The sequence below is a fragment of the Megascapheus bottae genome, chromosome 16, assembly GCF_031878675.1.
Source record: "Megascapheus bottae isolate mThoBot1 chromosome 16, mThoBot2.hap1, whole genome shotgun sequence".
In the NCBI taxonomy this organism is placed as follows: Eukaryota; Metazoa; Chordata; class Mammalia; order Rodentia; family Geomyidae; genus Megascapheus; species Megascapheus bottae.
Genome location: NC_143524.1, coordinates 14,730,366 through 14,747,806, shown reverse-complemented (window position 1 = coordinate 14,747,806; position 17,441 = coordinate 14,730,366). Strand labels below are relative to the sequence as shown.

At 45.7% G+C, this 17,441-nt stretch overlaps 1 protein-coding gene across 1 annotated transcript in view; it reads left to right on the top strand.

The window, feature by feature from the left end:
* Positions 1–17,441, top strand: part of LOC150052933 (putative inactive 1-aminocyclopropane-1-carboxylate synthase-like protein 2) — a 46,506-nt gene that overhangs the window by 23,895 nt on the left and 5,170 nt on the right. The window contains exons 2-14 of the mRNA XM_090349243.1: positions 5,549–6,006; positions 8,665–8,724; positions 9,384–9,454; positions 10,488–10,557; positions 10,735–10,801; positions 11,720–11,817; positions 12,233–12,310; positions 12,802–12,902; positions 14,255–14,344; positions 15,320–15,365; positions 15,450–15,591; positions 16,817–16,959; positions 17,050–17,200. Coding sequence (XP_090205369.1) covers positions 5,638–6,006; positions 8,665–8,724; positions 9,384–9,454; positions 10,488–10,557; positions 10,735–10,801; positions 11,720–11,817; positions 12,233–12,310; positions 12,802–12,902; positions 14,255–14,344; positions 15,320–15,365; positions 15,450–15,591; positions 16,817–16,959; positions 17,050–17,200 — 1,486 coding nt within the window. The 5' untranslated portion in view covers positions 5,549–5,637. The remainder of the gene's footprint in view (positions 1–5,548; positions 6,007–8,664; positions 8,725–9,383; positions 9,455–10,487; positions 10,558–10,734; positions 10,802–11,719; positions 11,818–12,232; positions 12,311–12,801; positions 12,903–14,254; positions 14,345–15,319; positions 15,366–15,449; positions 15,592–16,816; positions 16,960–17,049; positions 17,201–17,441) is intronic.

The following is a 17,441-nucleotide window of genomic DNA, read 5'->3' as shown; positions in this document are numbered from 1 at the left end:
TTTGGCCTCCTGGGTGACAGTGAGAACAGTCGGCAGGGCTTTTCTAGATCATTCTTTGTTAAGACTTCCATCTCGGGAGACTAGTGAGCACATTACTCAAGGAAAAGTGATGGGAAGTGAGCAGCTGGGGACATGGGTTTTTTGGTGGCTGGCCGTTCCATTTTCTGGTCACCATTTTACATCATCTCTCAGCGCCCTTCCCAGACCCAGCCCACTACAGATGAGAAGAACATAGCATCTTACCCCACTCTCATGCACAGCTTGTAAGTGGCTGAGACTTGTGCAAGCTGAGACTTGAACTTCAGACCCTAGGCTTAGATTCCCCATCACACTACCCTCCATAGAGAGACAACACTGAGGAGCGGGGCCCCAGAGGATGGGTGGAGGAGCTCAGTGTCTGCTAACGCTAGGAAACTAGGACACCTGCTGTTCCCGCCTCTTCACCCCAGGATGCCCAGGGCTGAGGTCATTTGGTCTCCCTCCAGGCCCCCAAGGTTCCTCAGGGGGCCCATTGGCTTTGAAGAGTAGCTGATGAACAGATAGCCTCAATGGAGAAAGAAACAAATCCTTCTTCTTTGTACCCTAAATCCTGGGCATGGCAGAAATGGGTGGCTGGAACAGACTCCTCTTTGATAGCAGGAATGGAGGCCTGTGGGGATATGGAAGAAGCAGCAGGAAAGAGCTCAGAGGAGAGTCTGGCTTTCCAAGCTGGGTTGAAGCGCTGGCACTGGGAACCGCTTATTCATATTTGAAGAGGTACTGGATGCTGGCTGCATGCTAAGTGCTGGAAAGAAGGGAGGGGCTGCTATTGAAATAAATCTAGGCAGAGCAATGAGATGGAGGGCAGAGCCGAGAAAAAAAGAAGGCACAGACAGGACTAGGGTTTGTTGGGAGGGAGGAAGGGGCGGGGCATGAATTTAGTCCTGGCTGCGACTGTGCTTTCTGGGGCAGGCCCTCTTTCATTGCCTTGAAATTAGATTCTCAAGCTCTGGGGACATCTAATAGAAGCTGCAATCCTTACTTATTACTCCTGCAAATGTAGATAGGATTTAGGGTGGAGCTGGGTGTCCATGCCTCATGCCTATAATCCTACCTACTCAGGAGGCTGAGATCTGAGGATCCAAGTTCAAAGCCACCTGGAGAGAAACCATGAGACTACAAAAATCTGGAAATGGGGCTGTGGGTAAAGTGGTAGAGTATTCGCCTTGAGCGATGAAGCCCAGGAACAGTTTCCAGGCCCTGAGTTCAAGCACCAGGACTAGGGCTTGAAAAATTGGAAAGAGACAACCCCTCCTTCCCCCCACCCCACTACTGTAGGCCAGCGGTGAACAGCAGTAAGGCTTGGCATTATGAAGTTGTCGCTTTCTCAGTGACTGCAGTATGTCCCATAGATGAGAATTCTGTCCTGGGGCAAGCCCAGATGAATTCTTAGACACTAAGGCTTGGGGCCAGGGTTGTTATACTCTGCCAAGAGAACCAAAGAATATATTTCACTAAGGAATGTATCATACTGACTGGCTGGCTGGCCCATCCAGCTCCAAAAGGCAGTGAGAGTAACTCATACCAGTTTCTCTACTATAGGACAGGTCTAGATGACCTATGAATAAAGGTTCAAATCTTTCTGGGTGCTGCAGTGTATGGGGGTAGTCTCTGTCACCGGGCAGCTGAGGTAGGGCTATGTCTGTTTTGCTTCCATCTAGAGTGGTGTTCAGCACATGGCAATTGCTCAATAAATAGGTGCCAAATGAATTAGTAATGTTAATTTTGATCCTCTCTGTTGTCCAACAGGACACAGATGGGCATTGTCCTCAGAATGGGTTAAAATTTCCTGGAAAAAAAAAAAAAGAGTTTCCTTTTGGATCTTTTCCCATGTAAAACACTATAAACAAGTCAGCAAAAATACATCTACTCGGAGTCTCTTATATGCTTATCTACTAAGGGGAGTAAAGATTTTGCCCTCTGGGTTGGGGAGGGGGAGTTCTAAGACCTTCTGGGTCAGGTCTGAAGGCTGAGGGCTGGGAGCACTAACCAGCCTCACTTCCTTTACTCCCACCCTCGGCTTCTGCAGTTGGCTTCCCGGGGTGAAAAAAAAAGTGTTTAGTGCCCTCTCATGGTCAATCTTTGGTACAGCGGCCATATTTGGAAGGATTGTCCATAAACATCCAAGTGGTAGGAAGGGAGAGAGGTTTGGAAGATGAGAGGAAAGTCTTCCTTATGTTGTTAACATTTGTCAGGTGCCTATAATTTGTTGATTTTATTCACCTCATCTTCAGTTGCTAATCAATGTGAGTTGCAAATGAGTATCCAACAAGTGTTATTTAAAAACCACCTCTTTGCCTTGAAACTATGGTGTGCATAGATCGGAGGAGGACCCAAGCCTTAAAGGACTGTGTTCTGGTAGTCATCCACCCATCCACTCATCCCTCCACGCATCCATTCACACATTCTGGCCTCCCTCACTTACATAGGCCCAGATCCTTCAAAAAGTCTGAACCCTCGTATTTTATAAGCTCTCTAGGTATTGCTAATACCCCTTGAGTTTTGAGACCTGTGGCTCTAATATGATTCTCTACCATGCCAATTCCCTGCAATGGCAAGAAGAAATGCTGCTTTGCGTTAAGAGGGAGCTCCTGGGAAGAGTTCTGTAAAAGGAAAAAGGTGGTTCCTGTGATTCCTCTTGACACCAAGTGTTTAAAAGCAGAATTTCCAGAGCAAAAGGCAAACAAGCTTAGTGAGGAGAGGAGAGCTGTGGATCACGTCTCTGAGCACCAACTGGCAAGGGTGAGACGATTTTAGGCTGAAGAAGACATGAGTGAGAAGGGAGACAGAGGTAAGTGTGGAGGGGAGAGGGTACAAGTGAGAAGCTGTAGACCAAACATCACTTGGGGTTCCTGGGTCCCAGTGACAGCGATTGCTGATGGACTTAGGAAACTCATGGGTCCCAAAGAGAAGGCCAAGCTTCACAGAAATGGTAAAAACAGGGATGGGGTCTATAGTTAGCCCACTTAGATGTAAACCAGGATCAAACAGACTTTGCAATGTGCTGTCTTGTATGGTAAATTTCATTCTCCCGAGCCTCGGGTTTTTCACCTGTAAAAGTGAGGCTCTTTCTAGAGCCATGTTGAAAGTTAGATCACATAATGCTAGAGCCACATGACGATATCACCAAAGAACAGGAAGTCAGTGTGGTATTACTTCCTGCGGTCTCTTCTTCCTGGCTCTGCCAGAGAACTATTGGCGACACTTGTTTCACTCTGAGACTGATAATACCCACCATAAATGACCCTTAAATGTGTCTTGGGAGGCAGATGATGGGAGGTTGAGGAATACTGGAACCTAGATATAACAAGACGAGGTACCCCAGTACTAATTAGGGCTAAATTTGAGGCAGGGTTTCTGCCTTTATGTAAGTGGCACTTAACATAGAATTTTCTTATATGGAAAGGGTAGACTTTTCCTATAGGGAAAGCAAGTCTCTGCAGTGGTCCAACCACAAAGTTTCCCCTTGGCTTTGTCCCATACTTTCTTCCTTACCAGAAAACAACTTTTTTTCTTCGCGTTCACTGGTTTTGGCCTCCATCAGCCTTCTGAGGAAGGCTCTCATTCTAACTTGTTTAAACAGCCTGTCCCCCCACCCATCTCCCCTGATGTTTTGGGGCCTCAGTAGCTTCCAGCTTCCTCTGGTTCTGACCCCGTTTATTGTGAACTTGTAGTCCCTGGCTGAGGGAGATGATGCATACTAGTGGAGTCTGGTAACAGAGCAGACTTCCATGACAAATCCAAGAGCCCTTGTTCTATCTTCAACAGGAATGGCTGTTGAAATTCTAGGGCCTCAGGCTGATGTGAGGGAGCTGTCCCAGAAGCTGGCTCATCTTTGACCTCTGTTAGGAAGGTGACACAGGACAAAGCTGCTGTGAGCAGCTTCCATTCCCATCTTAGCCTTTCTTGTGAGCCCTCTTCAGGCCCAGTGGGTTTGATCAGTGCCACCTTTGAGAGTCAGAACCAAAGAGACCCCACCTGATTCCTTGGGCCACCTTACCACAGTATTTAAGGTAGAATCTTACAACAGTGAGATCCTACAACATCGAGATCCTTCCATCTCCCAAGAGTTGAAATTGGAATCAGCAGAGAGAGTTGGGCCCAGAGTGGAGCTTTTACTTGTGGAACAAGAGTAAATCTGAGCTTCAACCTTCTTCAAGCTGGTGGTAGTGGGACACAACCTATATTTCCAGCTATTCAGGAGGCAGAGATCTGTGGACTGAAGTTGGAAATCAGCCTGGGTAGGAAAGTCTGAGGTTCTAATTTCCAATTAAACAGTGAAGCTGCGGCTTAAATAGTAAAGCAAGAAAGCCAAGCAAGAGCGTGAAGTCTTGAGTTGAAGTCCAAACATATACAAAAATAAGACCCACTCTGTTCATAGTTTTTCTCAACAGTATGTTGCTAACATTTGAAAGGAAAGATCGTTGTAACATTTCTTAGCTCTTACCCCAAACATACTGAACCAAAGCCCATGGGTTTGACTTTACCATCTGTAATACATCAACCCCCCCACCCCATTACCTGGCCAGATTGTTTGGTTTTGTTTTTTTTTTTAACTCTATTGTCTTTTTTGGTCCTGGGGATCAAACCTAGGACACTGCCACTGAGCTACAGCCCAGCCCTTGCTCAGGTGATTCTGACGGGCTTAGTCTGAAAAGCATGTACCCAATCTATGATTATTAGTGAGCGAAGCTTGAAGCAGCTGCTACTATGAATGGGTTGCAGGCACTTAGAGGAAGCTATGTGAGATAAGACCGGGAGACCGAGAGTACCGGGATGGCTAATCTAAAGGGACCCAGAAGGGAAAGAAGGGCTGATAAAAATGCTAAAACATGAGCTAGGAAATCTTTCTATAGAGGACCAGACAGGAAATAGCTGAAGTTTTTCTGTAGGTCATTAGTTACCATCGTTATTTTATCAGTTTGAAAATGCAGTCAGAATCAATATCTAAAAAATCATGGATGTGTGAATGTGCACGCATGCTGGTACTGGGGCTTGACTTCAAGCCCTGGTTGCTGGACCTTTAGCTGTTATGCACATGGCTGGTAATCTACCTTTTGAGCCACAGCCACACTTCCGGCTTTTTTGGTGATTGATTGGAGGCCAGAGTGTCATATCTATTCTGCCCTGACTGGCTTTGAACTGCAACCCTCAGATTTCAGCATCCTGAGTAGCTAGGATTACAAGTATGATCCCTTAGCACCCAGCTTTTGACCTTTGTTGCCTCCCTTTCCTATTTTTCCCCTTGGAGAAATTTGACAAGACAGGCTCTGATCAAAGACTAGTGTAGAGAACCCAGAAATGTGTCGAATCCTCCTCTTTCCTTATAGAGGACCCTAAGGCTCTTAGAACACATCCAGATGTCATTGCAGTAGAGTGCATTGCCCCAAATGAAGGCAGGGAGATAGAAGGAGCTAGGGAGGAGCTTGATTAGGGCTGTGCTCAGCCATGCCTGGGCCCAAGTGTCAGAAGCATCTTTTTTGTTCCAATGCATTGTCTTTCTCTACAGGTTCCAGCCAGCCTGCTGAGGCCAAGACAGATGCCCCACTCCACAGTTACTGGAACACCATTAGAAAGCAATTCGAGGAGTTGTTGGATATGATGCAGAAAGCACAAACTGACATAGAGGAACATATCACGTTAATGAAAACCAGGGAGTCACAGGGTCAGTCACTGAACCAAGACATTTCCTTTGAAGTCATCAAATACAAATTACAGATAATCACCTTGTTGCAAAGTATGATCAATCTCCTGAAGTCTAATGATGGCTATGCCCAAGGTGACCACACAAATTCGCTTCCTGTAGCCTCTGGAGATGTCACACAAAGCCAGCGTGAATTTAAGGTTACAGTTATCAACCACTTTCTGTCCAATCGTGGGGCTGCTATCCTTGACTCTTGCGACTTGAGGTTCCAGGAGTATGGGGCCTACCCAAAAGACAAATACCAAAAGGACAAGAACCCCTTGGTAAGAATGGGAGTGTTGCGGGAGGTGGGGGGAGAAGAGAAAAACCTTGACAGTTCAGTCATTGAGATTTCTGAGCCTGTGCCAGGTACTGCATACTTGATTCTTCACATTCATGCAAAGGGTGTTGTTGGAAAACTGGGGTCTGGCGCACTCTCTGGCTCTTTCTCTCGCTCATCTTGGGGCTTGCCAATCTTGGGGCTTTTTCAAGCCGAGCACTCTCCCTCTTGAACCATAGCACCACTTCCAGCTTTTTCTGAGGAACCAAACCCAGAGTTTTGTGCATGCTAAGCAAACACTATACCACTAGGCCACACTTCCAGCCCCTGGGGTCTGGGTCTCTTCATCTTTTCTTCAAATCCCAACTCTTCACCACTAAGAGCCAGTCATTCTAGGCACAGTGGTGAGCCTGCCCTTAGGAAATACATGTAGGCAAATGTGGATAATGTTTCCAGGAACACTAAAAGAATGATCACTTTAGGTATCTTGAGCTAGCCAGCCAGTGTGATGGTGGTCAGGATGGATGAACAGTATGTGTGAAAGCTGTAAGGTGAGAACATCTTGGAGTGATTGGGCAAGGAGGACAGATGTTAAAATGATCCTCTGAGGATATGAGGGATGAAAGGCTGACAGCAATCAGAGCAGCTTTCTAGCCAGAGGGTGGTGGAGGGCTCTAGCCAAGTCTTTCCATCTCTAAGTGGTGATGGGTAATTGCTATGTGCTTTTCTAAGAGCTGAGCTGGTGTCTCCTTGGCACTGGAAAGGGATTTATCTCCTCCAATGCCTTGGATGGCTCTTACATGTGATAGTGAAGATGGGAACCAGGCAGGGCCTGTGCTGGTGAAGAGTCTTGGTTCTGGGCAGAGTACCCATCCCCTGGGGACATGTGGCTGGTCATTGGTAACGCCAATGTTTCACATACACAGGTAAATATGAAGTGCTGGTACTTGAACTCAGGGCCTGGGCATTGTTCCTTTGCTTTTTTGCATGACCCTGGTGCTCATTCAAGCCACAGCTCTACTTTGGACAGGTTTTTTTTTTTTTTTTTTTTTGCTTATTTTTGTGCCAGTCCTGGGGCTTGAGCTCAGGGCCTGAACACTGTCCGTGGGCTTTCTCAAGACCAGAGCTCTATCACTTGAACCACAGCATCACTTCTGGCTTTTTTCTATGTTTGTGGTACCAAGGAATCAAACCCAGGTCTTCGTAGCCCATTGCTTTTATTTTTTAATTGTATTTTTACTATTCGGGTAATGGATAGAGGGGTTACAGTTAGATTGGCCAGGTACCTTACTTCTTGAACATGATACTTCTTCCCGTGTTTTTCTCCCACTTTCCCTCCCCCACCCTTTTTAATTCTTTTTGTAGTTAATTGTAGATAATCCCGTGGATGTCCCTGCCTAAGCTGGCTTCAAACTTCTATCCTCAGATCTCAGCCTCCTGAGTAGCTAGGATTGCAGGCTTATATTATTCCTTTTTTTTTTTTTTTTTTTTTACCAGTCCTTGGGTTTGAACTCAGGGCCTGGGAACTGTCCCTGAGTCTTTGTGTTCAAAGAGACTGTACCACTTGAGCCGCATTGCCACTTCCAGCTTTTTGAGTATTTCATTGAAGATGAGTCTCCTGGACTTTGCTACATGAGCTGGCTTTAAACCTTGATCCTCGGATGTCTTGAGGAGCTAGGATTACAGGCATGAACCACTGACTCCTGGCTTTATTTTTGCTCTATAATCATGTATAGAACTCTTCCTTGGAACTTAAGGCAATGTCCCTAAAGTGCTTAAAGTGCTTAATCTAGTCTGTCCTAAGAATTCAGTGACTGCTAGATAAAACTTGCATATAATTACATAAATATAATTGTATTATCTATGTGACTCTAAACAGGGAGATTTTTTGTGTGTGTGCCAGTCCGGGGGCACTAGGCCAAATTCCTGGCCCTGAGGGAGAATTTTTTTTACTTTTTATTATAATTTTTAAGTGTAATTAATAGAAGGGTTACATTATATTCACCAGATAGAAGGTGCATTACTTCACAAACATTGATACCCTTTCTCATGACATGGTCCTGAGGGAGAATTTTTTCTTTTTTTTTTTTTTTTGCAAGTCCTGGGCTTGAGCTCAGGGCCTGAGCACTGTCCTTGGACTTTCTCAAGGCTAGAGCTCTACCACTTGAGCCTCAGCACCACTATCGGCTTTTTTCTATGTATGTGGTACCGAGGAATCGAACCCGGGTCATCATGCATGCTAGGCAAGCACTTTAACCACTAGGCCAAACTCCCGGCCCTGAGGGAGAATTTTTTAAGCTATAAGTTCAACTTAACTAACCCTTGAGGATGTACATTGCATTTCCCTGTATGGCAACAGAATCCCTTCCTTGGACTAAATGAGATACGTTTCTTTTTTCTTCTTTTTTTTTTTGCCAATCCTGGGGCTTGAGTTCAGCCCTGGGCACTGTCCTTGGGCTTTCTCAAGGCTAGAGCTCTACCACTTGAGCCACCACAGCACCACTTCTGGCTTTTTTCATGTATGTGGTACCAAGGAATCGAACCTGGGTCTTCCCTAAGCCAAACTCCCAGCCCATGAGATAAATTCTTAGTTCTTATTGGCATATCTAAAGGGGCCTGAAGGGGAGCAAGAGAGGTGACTTTGGATTTCTCCCACCTGCAGGGTTTCATTAACCTTGGCACGAAAGAGAACAAGCTCTGCCTTGATCTGATGACTGAAAGGGTAAGTTGGGTTCCTGGATGTGCTGGAATTTGCCTCGTCAAGGCTCAGTGCTTACCCTTGCATTGCTCAGTGTGTGGTAAAAGTGTGGAGATGTGGAGAGATGTCAGGGATATGAAGAAATGAGATGGACTCCAGCTTAGTACACCTCACAGCTTGGCCTGGCTGCCTGTGTTCTCTGATGGGGTTACAGTAGGCAGGTTTCCCTGGGAGCTTTGGGTTGCTAAATGCTTCCCATTGAGGCATGTATTTGTGTAAATCTAGGATGAGGAGGGGCATGCATTCAATAAGGAGTGTACCAACTGTACACCCATTTCCCTAAAGGGAGGTCACAAAGTACAAGGCAAATACTAGTGTACAACCCGAGTAGAATAAAGTCTGCAGGGCTTCCTGAAGCTGACTATGTTCACTCTCTGTGTTGGCCCTGGGGCTTGAATTCAGGGCTTGGGCCCTGTCCTTGCACTTTTGTGCTCAAGGCTAGCGTTCTTCCTACCACTTAAGTCACAGGTACACTTTGAACTTTTTGGTGGTTAATTAGAGATAAGAAACTCATGGATTTTCCTACCTAGGCTTGCTTGAAAGCATTATCCTCAGATCTTGGGCTCTGGAGTAGCTAGGATTATAGGTGTGAGCATGCTCAGCTACTGTTTTTTGTTTCATAGTTGAGTCAGGATGACAAGAACTTCATTGAAGAGGACCAGCTACAGTACCCTGAGGAGAGAGGCCAACTGTTGTAAGTAACCATCAGATTAAAGGTCCCCTGTTCTTCAGGCACCTGTCTTGATTCAGAATGGGATTTCATACATTAAATTCTAAGTTGGCTATCTCCTCATTTCTTCCAAGGGAAAAAAATTCTTTTTGTCTGTCCTAAGGCTTGGGCTCTGGGCCTGGGAGCTGTCCCTGAGCATTTCAGCTCAAGACTACCACTTTACTCTTTGAGCCACAGGGCCACTTCCAGGTTTCTAGTGATTAATTGGAGATAGTCTCATGACTAGGAGTGGTGGCTCTTACCTGTAATCCTAGCTACTCAGGAGGCTGAGATTTGAAGATCAAGGTTCAAAGCCAGCCCAGGCATTAACGTCCATGAGACTTATTCCAATTAACCACTAGAAAATGGAAAGTGGCACTGTGGCTCAAGGGGTGGGGTGGTGGCCTTGAGCTGAAGAGCTCAGGGACAGCACCCCTACCCAGAGTCCAAACCCCATGATGGATCAAAAAACAAAAAGTCGGCCAGGAGTTTGGCCTAGTGGTTAAAGTGCTTGCCTAGCATGCATGAAGACCCGGGTTTGATTCCTTGGTACCACATATATAGAAAAAAGCCGGAAGTGGTGCTGAGGCTCAAGTGGTAGAGCTCTAGCCTTGAGAAAGTCCAAGGACAGTGCTCAGGCCCTGAGCTCAAGCCCAGGACTGGCAAAAAAAAAAAAGTCTCATTGGTCTTACATGCCCAGGCTGGCTTTGAACCATGATCCAGATCTCAGCTTCCTGAGTAGCTAGGATTACTGGTGCCCCGCTGAAAAAATCTTGTAGGAAAGGGTCAGAATAAATTCTCATAGGGCATCAGGCAGCAGCCTGGGCTGGTTAAAAATAGCATTGCTGTCTAATTAAAAAGCATGGGGCTTTCCCCACCTCTTACCTATTATCTGTGTGACCTGGGGAGTTGATCGGGTTGGATTGAGTGGTCAAGATCCTTGCTAGATTGCACAGTGTCCTTGAAACATCTTGACATTGAATGAGGAAACCATAAGGTTTGTCTGGTCTATCCACAGCCTTCGGGAAGAACTGGCTAAGTTCCTTACCTACTACTGCAAGGCACCCTCCCGCTTGGATCCTGAAAATGTGAGTCAGTCCTGTGTAGGTCCCTTTTGGGGACCTTCTGTATTAGATCTAGTAGAGACTTGCAAGATCAGCGCAGGACCCTGGTACTTACCCTTTCCCTGCAGTCTAGAGGTAAGAGAAGTAGCTTGGTCCATAGGCACTGGGTTTTGACTTCTATCTCTTGTGTCTTGTCCTCAGGTAGTTATCCTCAATGGAGGCTGCTCTCTCTTCTCAACACTGGCCATGGTTCTGAGTGACCCAGGGGGTAAGTCTTGGGCTGAGCCTTCCCTGAGAGTGAATTACTAGACAGGATCAGCATAGGGAGGAGCCCTTGACTGCAGCCCTTACAGGGGCAAGGTGTGGGCCCTTCTGCACTAAGATATTTGAAGTTATTTCTGGGATTTAGCAAGGGACTTTGATTCCTCTATGATGCTTTGCCCACGGAGGCATGTCCTAGGAATGATGGCATGACAGCCAAATTATTAGGTGAGTAGTTGAGCTCTTGGGCCTAACCGAACTATAGAGACCTATATATCTAGAGAAATAACAGCTTTCCTACCTCCCCAAAAAGAATTGGAGAGAGGCTAATTAGTTTGGGATCAAATAAAAGCTGAGTGATCTGTTGTCAATCGCTGAACAATGCCTAAGCAATGGCTCTGGTTGGGTGGAAGGAAGTGACCAAGATGGAAGGATTAGGTGCTTGATCATCCCATACATCAGGCTGAATGGATGGGAAAGAAAGAGGAAATGCCTGCCCCCTCCCTCACAGCTAAATCACAGGAGCCCTTCTTGCATGCATGGGCCTTGGCCTTGAGAATTTGGCTTGAAGCTAGGAAGACTTCTCTAAGGAAAAGTGTTCCATCTCCTAGCAAGGCTATCTTGTCCAGGTTTGGACCCTGGACATAGCCAGTCACAGTAGCAGTCCTACCTCTTCTCCAGTGCACCCTTCAAATGAAACTAGTTTGTTCTTTGGAACTAGATACTGTTTCCTAACATCTGTTAAGACTGGGTGATTTTTTTTGGGGGGGAAGGGGGAGCTCAATTCCAAGAACATTACTGGGCTGGTAATAGGGGAGGGGTCATAAAACCAAATGCTTCTATTGGTAGTTTTCCTGTCAGTCTATGGAGTGGGCAGGTTCTAAAGGAGCTTGGAATGATGGCTTTTGTCTTACTGTGTTTGCAGAGGCCTTCCTGGTCCCGATTGCCTTCTATGGTGGATTTACCTTTAGTTCTCATCTGTATGCAAAAGTTGAACTGATTCCTGTCTACCTGGAGAGCAAGGTTAGAATGGGCCCCTTCCCTGCTCCGTCCACTGAGGCAGATCTACAGGTGCTAAGAAAGTGGGTGAAGAAGCGATGTAGGCCCTGAACCCTAATAGGAAGGCCTAGGGATTATAGGGATGAGAAAATAAGGCTCACGGACTTTTTCTGTCAGTCATGGGGCTTGAATTGAGGTCCTGAGTGGTGTCTCTGAGCTTTTTGCTCAAGGCTAGCACTCTACCACTTTGAGCAACTGCTTCAAACTTGAGTTTTCTGGTTGTTAATTGGAGATAAGAACCTCAAGGATTTTCCTGCCTGAGCTGGCTCTGAACTGCAGTCCTCAAATCTCAGCTTCCTGCGTAGCTAGGATTATAGGCATGAGCCATCCGGCTGGCTCATGGACTTTTCATCTAGCCATCATCTTGTTTCTCTTCCAGAACAATTCGGAAAATGTTTATGTTTTCCAGTTGAATGAAGAGAAGTTGGAGAAGGCCTTGATTGAAGCTAGGTATAAGGTAAGGGATGGGAGGCTATATTTTCAGAATAGCTACTGCTGGCCCTGAAAGTGGTCAAATATGGATGGAAATCGTAGTGCGCACTTTGGAAAGAAAAACAGTAAATGGGGCCAGGAGTTTGGCCTAGTGGTTAAAGTGCTTGCCTAGCATGCACAAAGACCCGGGTTCGATTCCTCGGTATCACATATATAGAAAAAAGCCGGAAGTGGTGCTGAGGCTCAAGTGGTAGAGCCCTAGTCTTGAGAAAGTCCAAGGACAGTGCTCAGTGCTCAGGCCCTGAGCTCAAGCCCAGGACTGGCAAAAAAAAAAGAAAAAAGAAAAACAGTAAATGTTTCCAGAGCACATCTCACTCAGAGCCATGGCAGCCCTGCCCCACATCTCCCTGGCCACCTCCAGGAGTCTATAGACTGGATTCTAACTTGTAAAAGATCTTTGGCTGAATTTGGGGTTATCAATGATTTGCATGTTTTTCTTGTTTGGATTCTTCCTAGGGAAAAACAATCCGCGGTATTGTGTTAACCAATCCTCAGAATTCCCTGGGTGGTATCGACTCCAAGGCATCATTGATGACATACTTGCTTTTTGCCCATAGGTATGAGTCCAACTCCTTAGCACTGTGTGATATCCATAAGAAGTTTTCATTTTCATTTTAGTCAGTCCTAGGGCTTGAATTGAGGGTCTGAGCACTGTCCTTGAAATTTCTCAAGGTTGGAGATCTACCATTTGAGCCACAGCACCACTTCTGGCTTTTTACTGTGTATGTGTAACCAAGGAATCAAACCCTGGTCTTCGTGCATGCTAGGCAAGCACTCTACCACTAAGCCAAACTCCCAGCCTAAGGTTTCTTGTAACTGGTAGTGGTGAAGTCAGAACTGGATTTCATTTACCCAGTCTGCTTACTGTATATATTCTCAGAGCTACATACAAATCAGTACATGATACAAAGTGAAAAGCATTTGTACATTTACCATTTCCACCTTTTTTGAGGGGTTTTCCTTTCTAGCCTTTTCCCTTAGTTATTTACATAGTAGTCAAAAAACAGATTGTTGGCTTTTCTACATATTATAGCTTAAGTGCTTTCTCCCAGCATCCATTTTGAAGGCAGTCTCTCTGACCTAGTATAATCTGTGCTCATATAGAACTTTCATTCTACTTCTTAGAAAATGTAAATTTTCATTGTCTTTGGAGTCCTGGAATAGCCCTACTATGCAGGGGAGACATTCTTGTTTCCTAGATGAACTACTTAATTCATACTATAGAAATAACCCAGACCAGTGAAAAGAGCAGAACCTAGGTACCAGAGAAAGAATGTTGAAGGCTCTGATCAAGAATCCAATAGCTGTGTTCAAATATCAGTTGTAACTTTTTCTTAGTTGAAGGGATTAACTTTCCAGTGGGGAACATGATTTTCTCTCATTTGTGAAATGGGTGTTGATATTTTTTCATAGAATTGTTGTGGGGAGGGGCTGGGAGTTTGGCCTAGTGGTAGAGTGCTTGCCTAGCATGGACGAAGACCCGGGTTCAATTCCTCGGTACCACATACATAGAAAAAAAGCCAGAAATGGTGCTGAGGCTCAAGTGGTAGAGCTCTAGCCTTGAGAAATCTCAAGGACAGTGCTCAGGCCCTGAGCTCAAGCCCAGGACTGTCCAAAAGAAAAAAATTGTTGGGGGGATAGGTGGGATCGGGTGTGTATGTATGAGACCCATGTAGAGAACTACTCAACTCAGAATGTGGGTGGGATGTGAACAAACAGACCTTGATTTCTACTTGATGGCTGAAAGGTTAGATAAGATACTATCAATGTCTTTTGGTCTTGTTCCTTCCAACCCAGCTACAGTGATGCAATTGAATATCCTACCCCCTCCTACCTGACAGTGCCCCTTGGAGGGGGTGGGGCTGGGATATCAAGAGTATCTGATCTTTCCCCTCTCCTCCAACTACAGGTATATGCTTCATGTGATTATAGATGAGAGTTACATGCTGTCTGTGTTTGGTGAAGGTATCAAGTTCCACAGTGTTCTGAGCCTAGCAAGGTGAGTGAGACAGCTGGAATTGAGCATGAGAAGCATGGGGCTCCTAGACTTGCAGGGTGAGATCCTAAGGCTTCAGCCTCGATGGCTGTGTTTGGGAGTGAATGAAGCACCAATGGGGGTTATACCCATGAACTAAGCAGCTTTCCTCTTGACTATCTTCTAGTCTGTGCCATTGTGTATAGAAGCAAACTTGTAGGGTGTCCCTTGACCTCTTTCATCAGGTTAGGGTGGGACAGGATCTCATTATGGAGTATAGGCTGGTCTCAAACTCGGGATATTCCTGTCTCTGCCTCCCAAGTTGAGGATTATAGATGTGTGCCACCCTTCCTGGCTGGAACTTTTTTTTGGAAGTCCTGGGGCATGAACTCAAGGCCTTAGCGCTGTCCTTGAGCTTTCTAAAGGCTAGAGCCCTACCATTTGAGCCACAGCACCACTTCCAGCTTGTTCTATATATGTGGTACCAAAGAATCAAATCCCGGTCTTTGTGCATGCTAGGCAAGCACTCTATCGTGAGGCCAAATTCCCAGCCTGGAACTTTCTCTACTCTAGGGGTAGGATTCTAGCAAAGCAAAAGAAAGGGCTTGTCTGGCAGAAGGGACAACTTCACCAAAGGAATGACAGTAAAAAATAGGCAAGCACATGTTAGAAATAGTGGAAAGCTCACACCTGAAGAGTCAATGCTAGGAGGGTAGCTTCATATAGACCAGGTGTGTGTGTGCATTGGGGTGGTGGTGGTGGGCAGAGCCACAGGTCAGGGCAAGGGTCTTGGGCCTCTTTATGGATTGGGAGCCATCCTTCTAGTACATCAGATGTACTTTGTGTTGATTCCTGGCTTAGCTGGAGCAATGTTGTGATCTTGAGTTCCTTAGGCCTTGTTATCAAGGAAAGACTTCCAAGTTCACTTCCTTGCCACCATAGATTCCAACTCTTAAATCCTTCAAATACTCCTCCATAACCTTGATTTTTCTTCTGCAGTTGGCCTGACCCTGAAAGGACCCATGTGATCTGGGATGCCAGTTTGGTGAGTCCCAGTTGCCTGTCCTTGAATCTTGGGGGGGAAAAAAAGAATCCAAAAATAGAAGGTTCCTCCCTTGTCTTCCTGTAGGACTTTGGCATTGCTGGCTTCTGTCTTGGCGCTCTGTACACCCAGAATAGGCATGTGGCCTCTACTGTGGGCTCCTTTGGCTGTCTCCATGGTGTCTCTGGCATCACCCAGTACAAGCTAGGTCGATTGCTTCAGGACAGAGGTATTAAGCAACACCCTAGCATGACATCTTGGATGGACCTCATGGCCACTGGGAATTCTAGGTTTTCTCAGGCCTCTAGTATGCCCTCAGTATTCAGTGTCAGGTCTTAACTGAGGTAGGCAATGAAGGGAAGGGGACAGGGATACAGCTCAGATACTTTAATTTTCTTTGCTCTGCTTGAAAGGGGGAGAGTTAATTATACTTTTAAGACCTGAAAGTAGCAACTTCATAAATCAGTCTTGATGTGAATGTCTTCCTTCCCTCAGCACTGTCCTACTTGCCTCTTGACAAGGATTTCAAAGAGTCACTGACCATTTTAGTTAAAAATCATCTCATTTCCTAAGGTAGCCAAAGGAGAACTGGCAATTGTGGCTTAAACTTATGGCACTTACTTTGGACCTCAAGTAAATGCTGGCCTCAAAGAAACTTTTTCCTTTCATATTATAGGAAAATATAGTAAATGTTTCCTGTTTTCAAACTTTTTATAACACATGCCACACTGGGGAATGCTTAAAACAATAACTAGGACACAAGTAGGACACAACAACAAAAGCATGGGTAAAACAAATGAATGTCATTGGATTACCAGGTTTAGTACGTAGTTTGCTTCTAGGTCTGGGTAGAGAGGGAGGTCGATTGGAAAAAGCCAGCTGGATGCATCCCTACATGATACCAAGTTTTTTGATACATGGCAGGAATCGGATCTAAGCTGTGGAACACTAGTTTTCAACCTTGGGTGAACCTGGGAATCATATAGTGGCTTAAGTACCACCAGAGGGTGGACTCCATTCCAAAAGATCTAAATTGATGACCAAGAAGCATAACCTGAGCCCCAGGGCTACTCAACAGCTCCTGGGATTGTTCTTTTGTAGTACTGATGCTGAGAGACTTGAGCTACAAGCATATCTAGCTTCCTCCAAGTCCACGTGGAGCTCAAAAGTTAGATGTCAGGGAGGTTTTGAGCTGCTGTTAACTTGGCCCAGTTGAAGTAGCATCATCTCTGCCTTGATGGGGTACCCTGACACTACCTCAGGGGTGTGAACTTGAAGGGAACATCTCCTGTTGGCCCATTGAAGCCCTTCTTACGTTTCAGAGCCCCAGATAAGGTGGGGTGTCAAAGCTATCCACACAAATAGTCTTGGATAGAAATCACTTGAATGAAACCCAATCTTGTGGCAAGATTTCTGCCACAGGATCTATGACAGCTCTTCCTCCTTTGACCCAGAATGGATTACCCAGGTGTACCTACCCACGAACCAGTCCCGGCTACGGAAAGCTCACAAGTTTGTCACTAGCAAGCTGGACACCCTGGAGATCCCATATGACCTTTGTAGCTTTGGTGTCTCTATGTGGATCAACCTGAAAGCGGTAAGCTCTAGGAATAAGCATGAGTATTCTCAAGAGCGAGCTGCTGACTGGGTCTCACCCTTGCTATTTCTGTGCCTCTGTTCTTTCTAGTACCTTTTCCACCCGGGTACCTTTCAAGAAGAACTGCTCCTCCATCGCCGCTTTCTGGAAAGCAAGCTGATACTATCCCATGGCAAATCCTTCATGTGTGATGAACCTGGCTGGTTCTGCCTTGTTTTTGCAGAAAAACACCTCGAAGAGGGTGAGTGGTGGTGGTGACCTGGTCCTTGCTTCCTTCAGAGATAGCCTATCAGTGTCTGATTCATTTCCTGAAGCTTCCTGCCTTTTTTTTTTTTTTTTGGCTTTGAAACCTCTTGCTGTAGCCCTTCTAAGCGAGCTGTTTTCAAATTTCCTTTTTAATTATGCTCCCTTGGAAACAAGACCTGATCAGTACCCCTAGCCATTCATTATATCCCACAGATACTGATTTTTGTGCCTGCCAC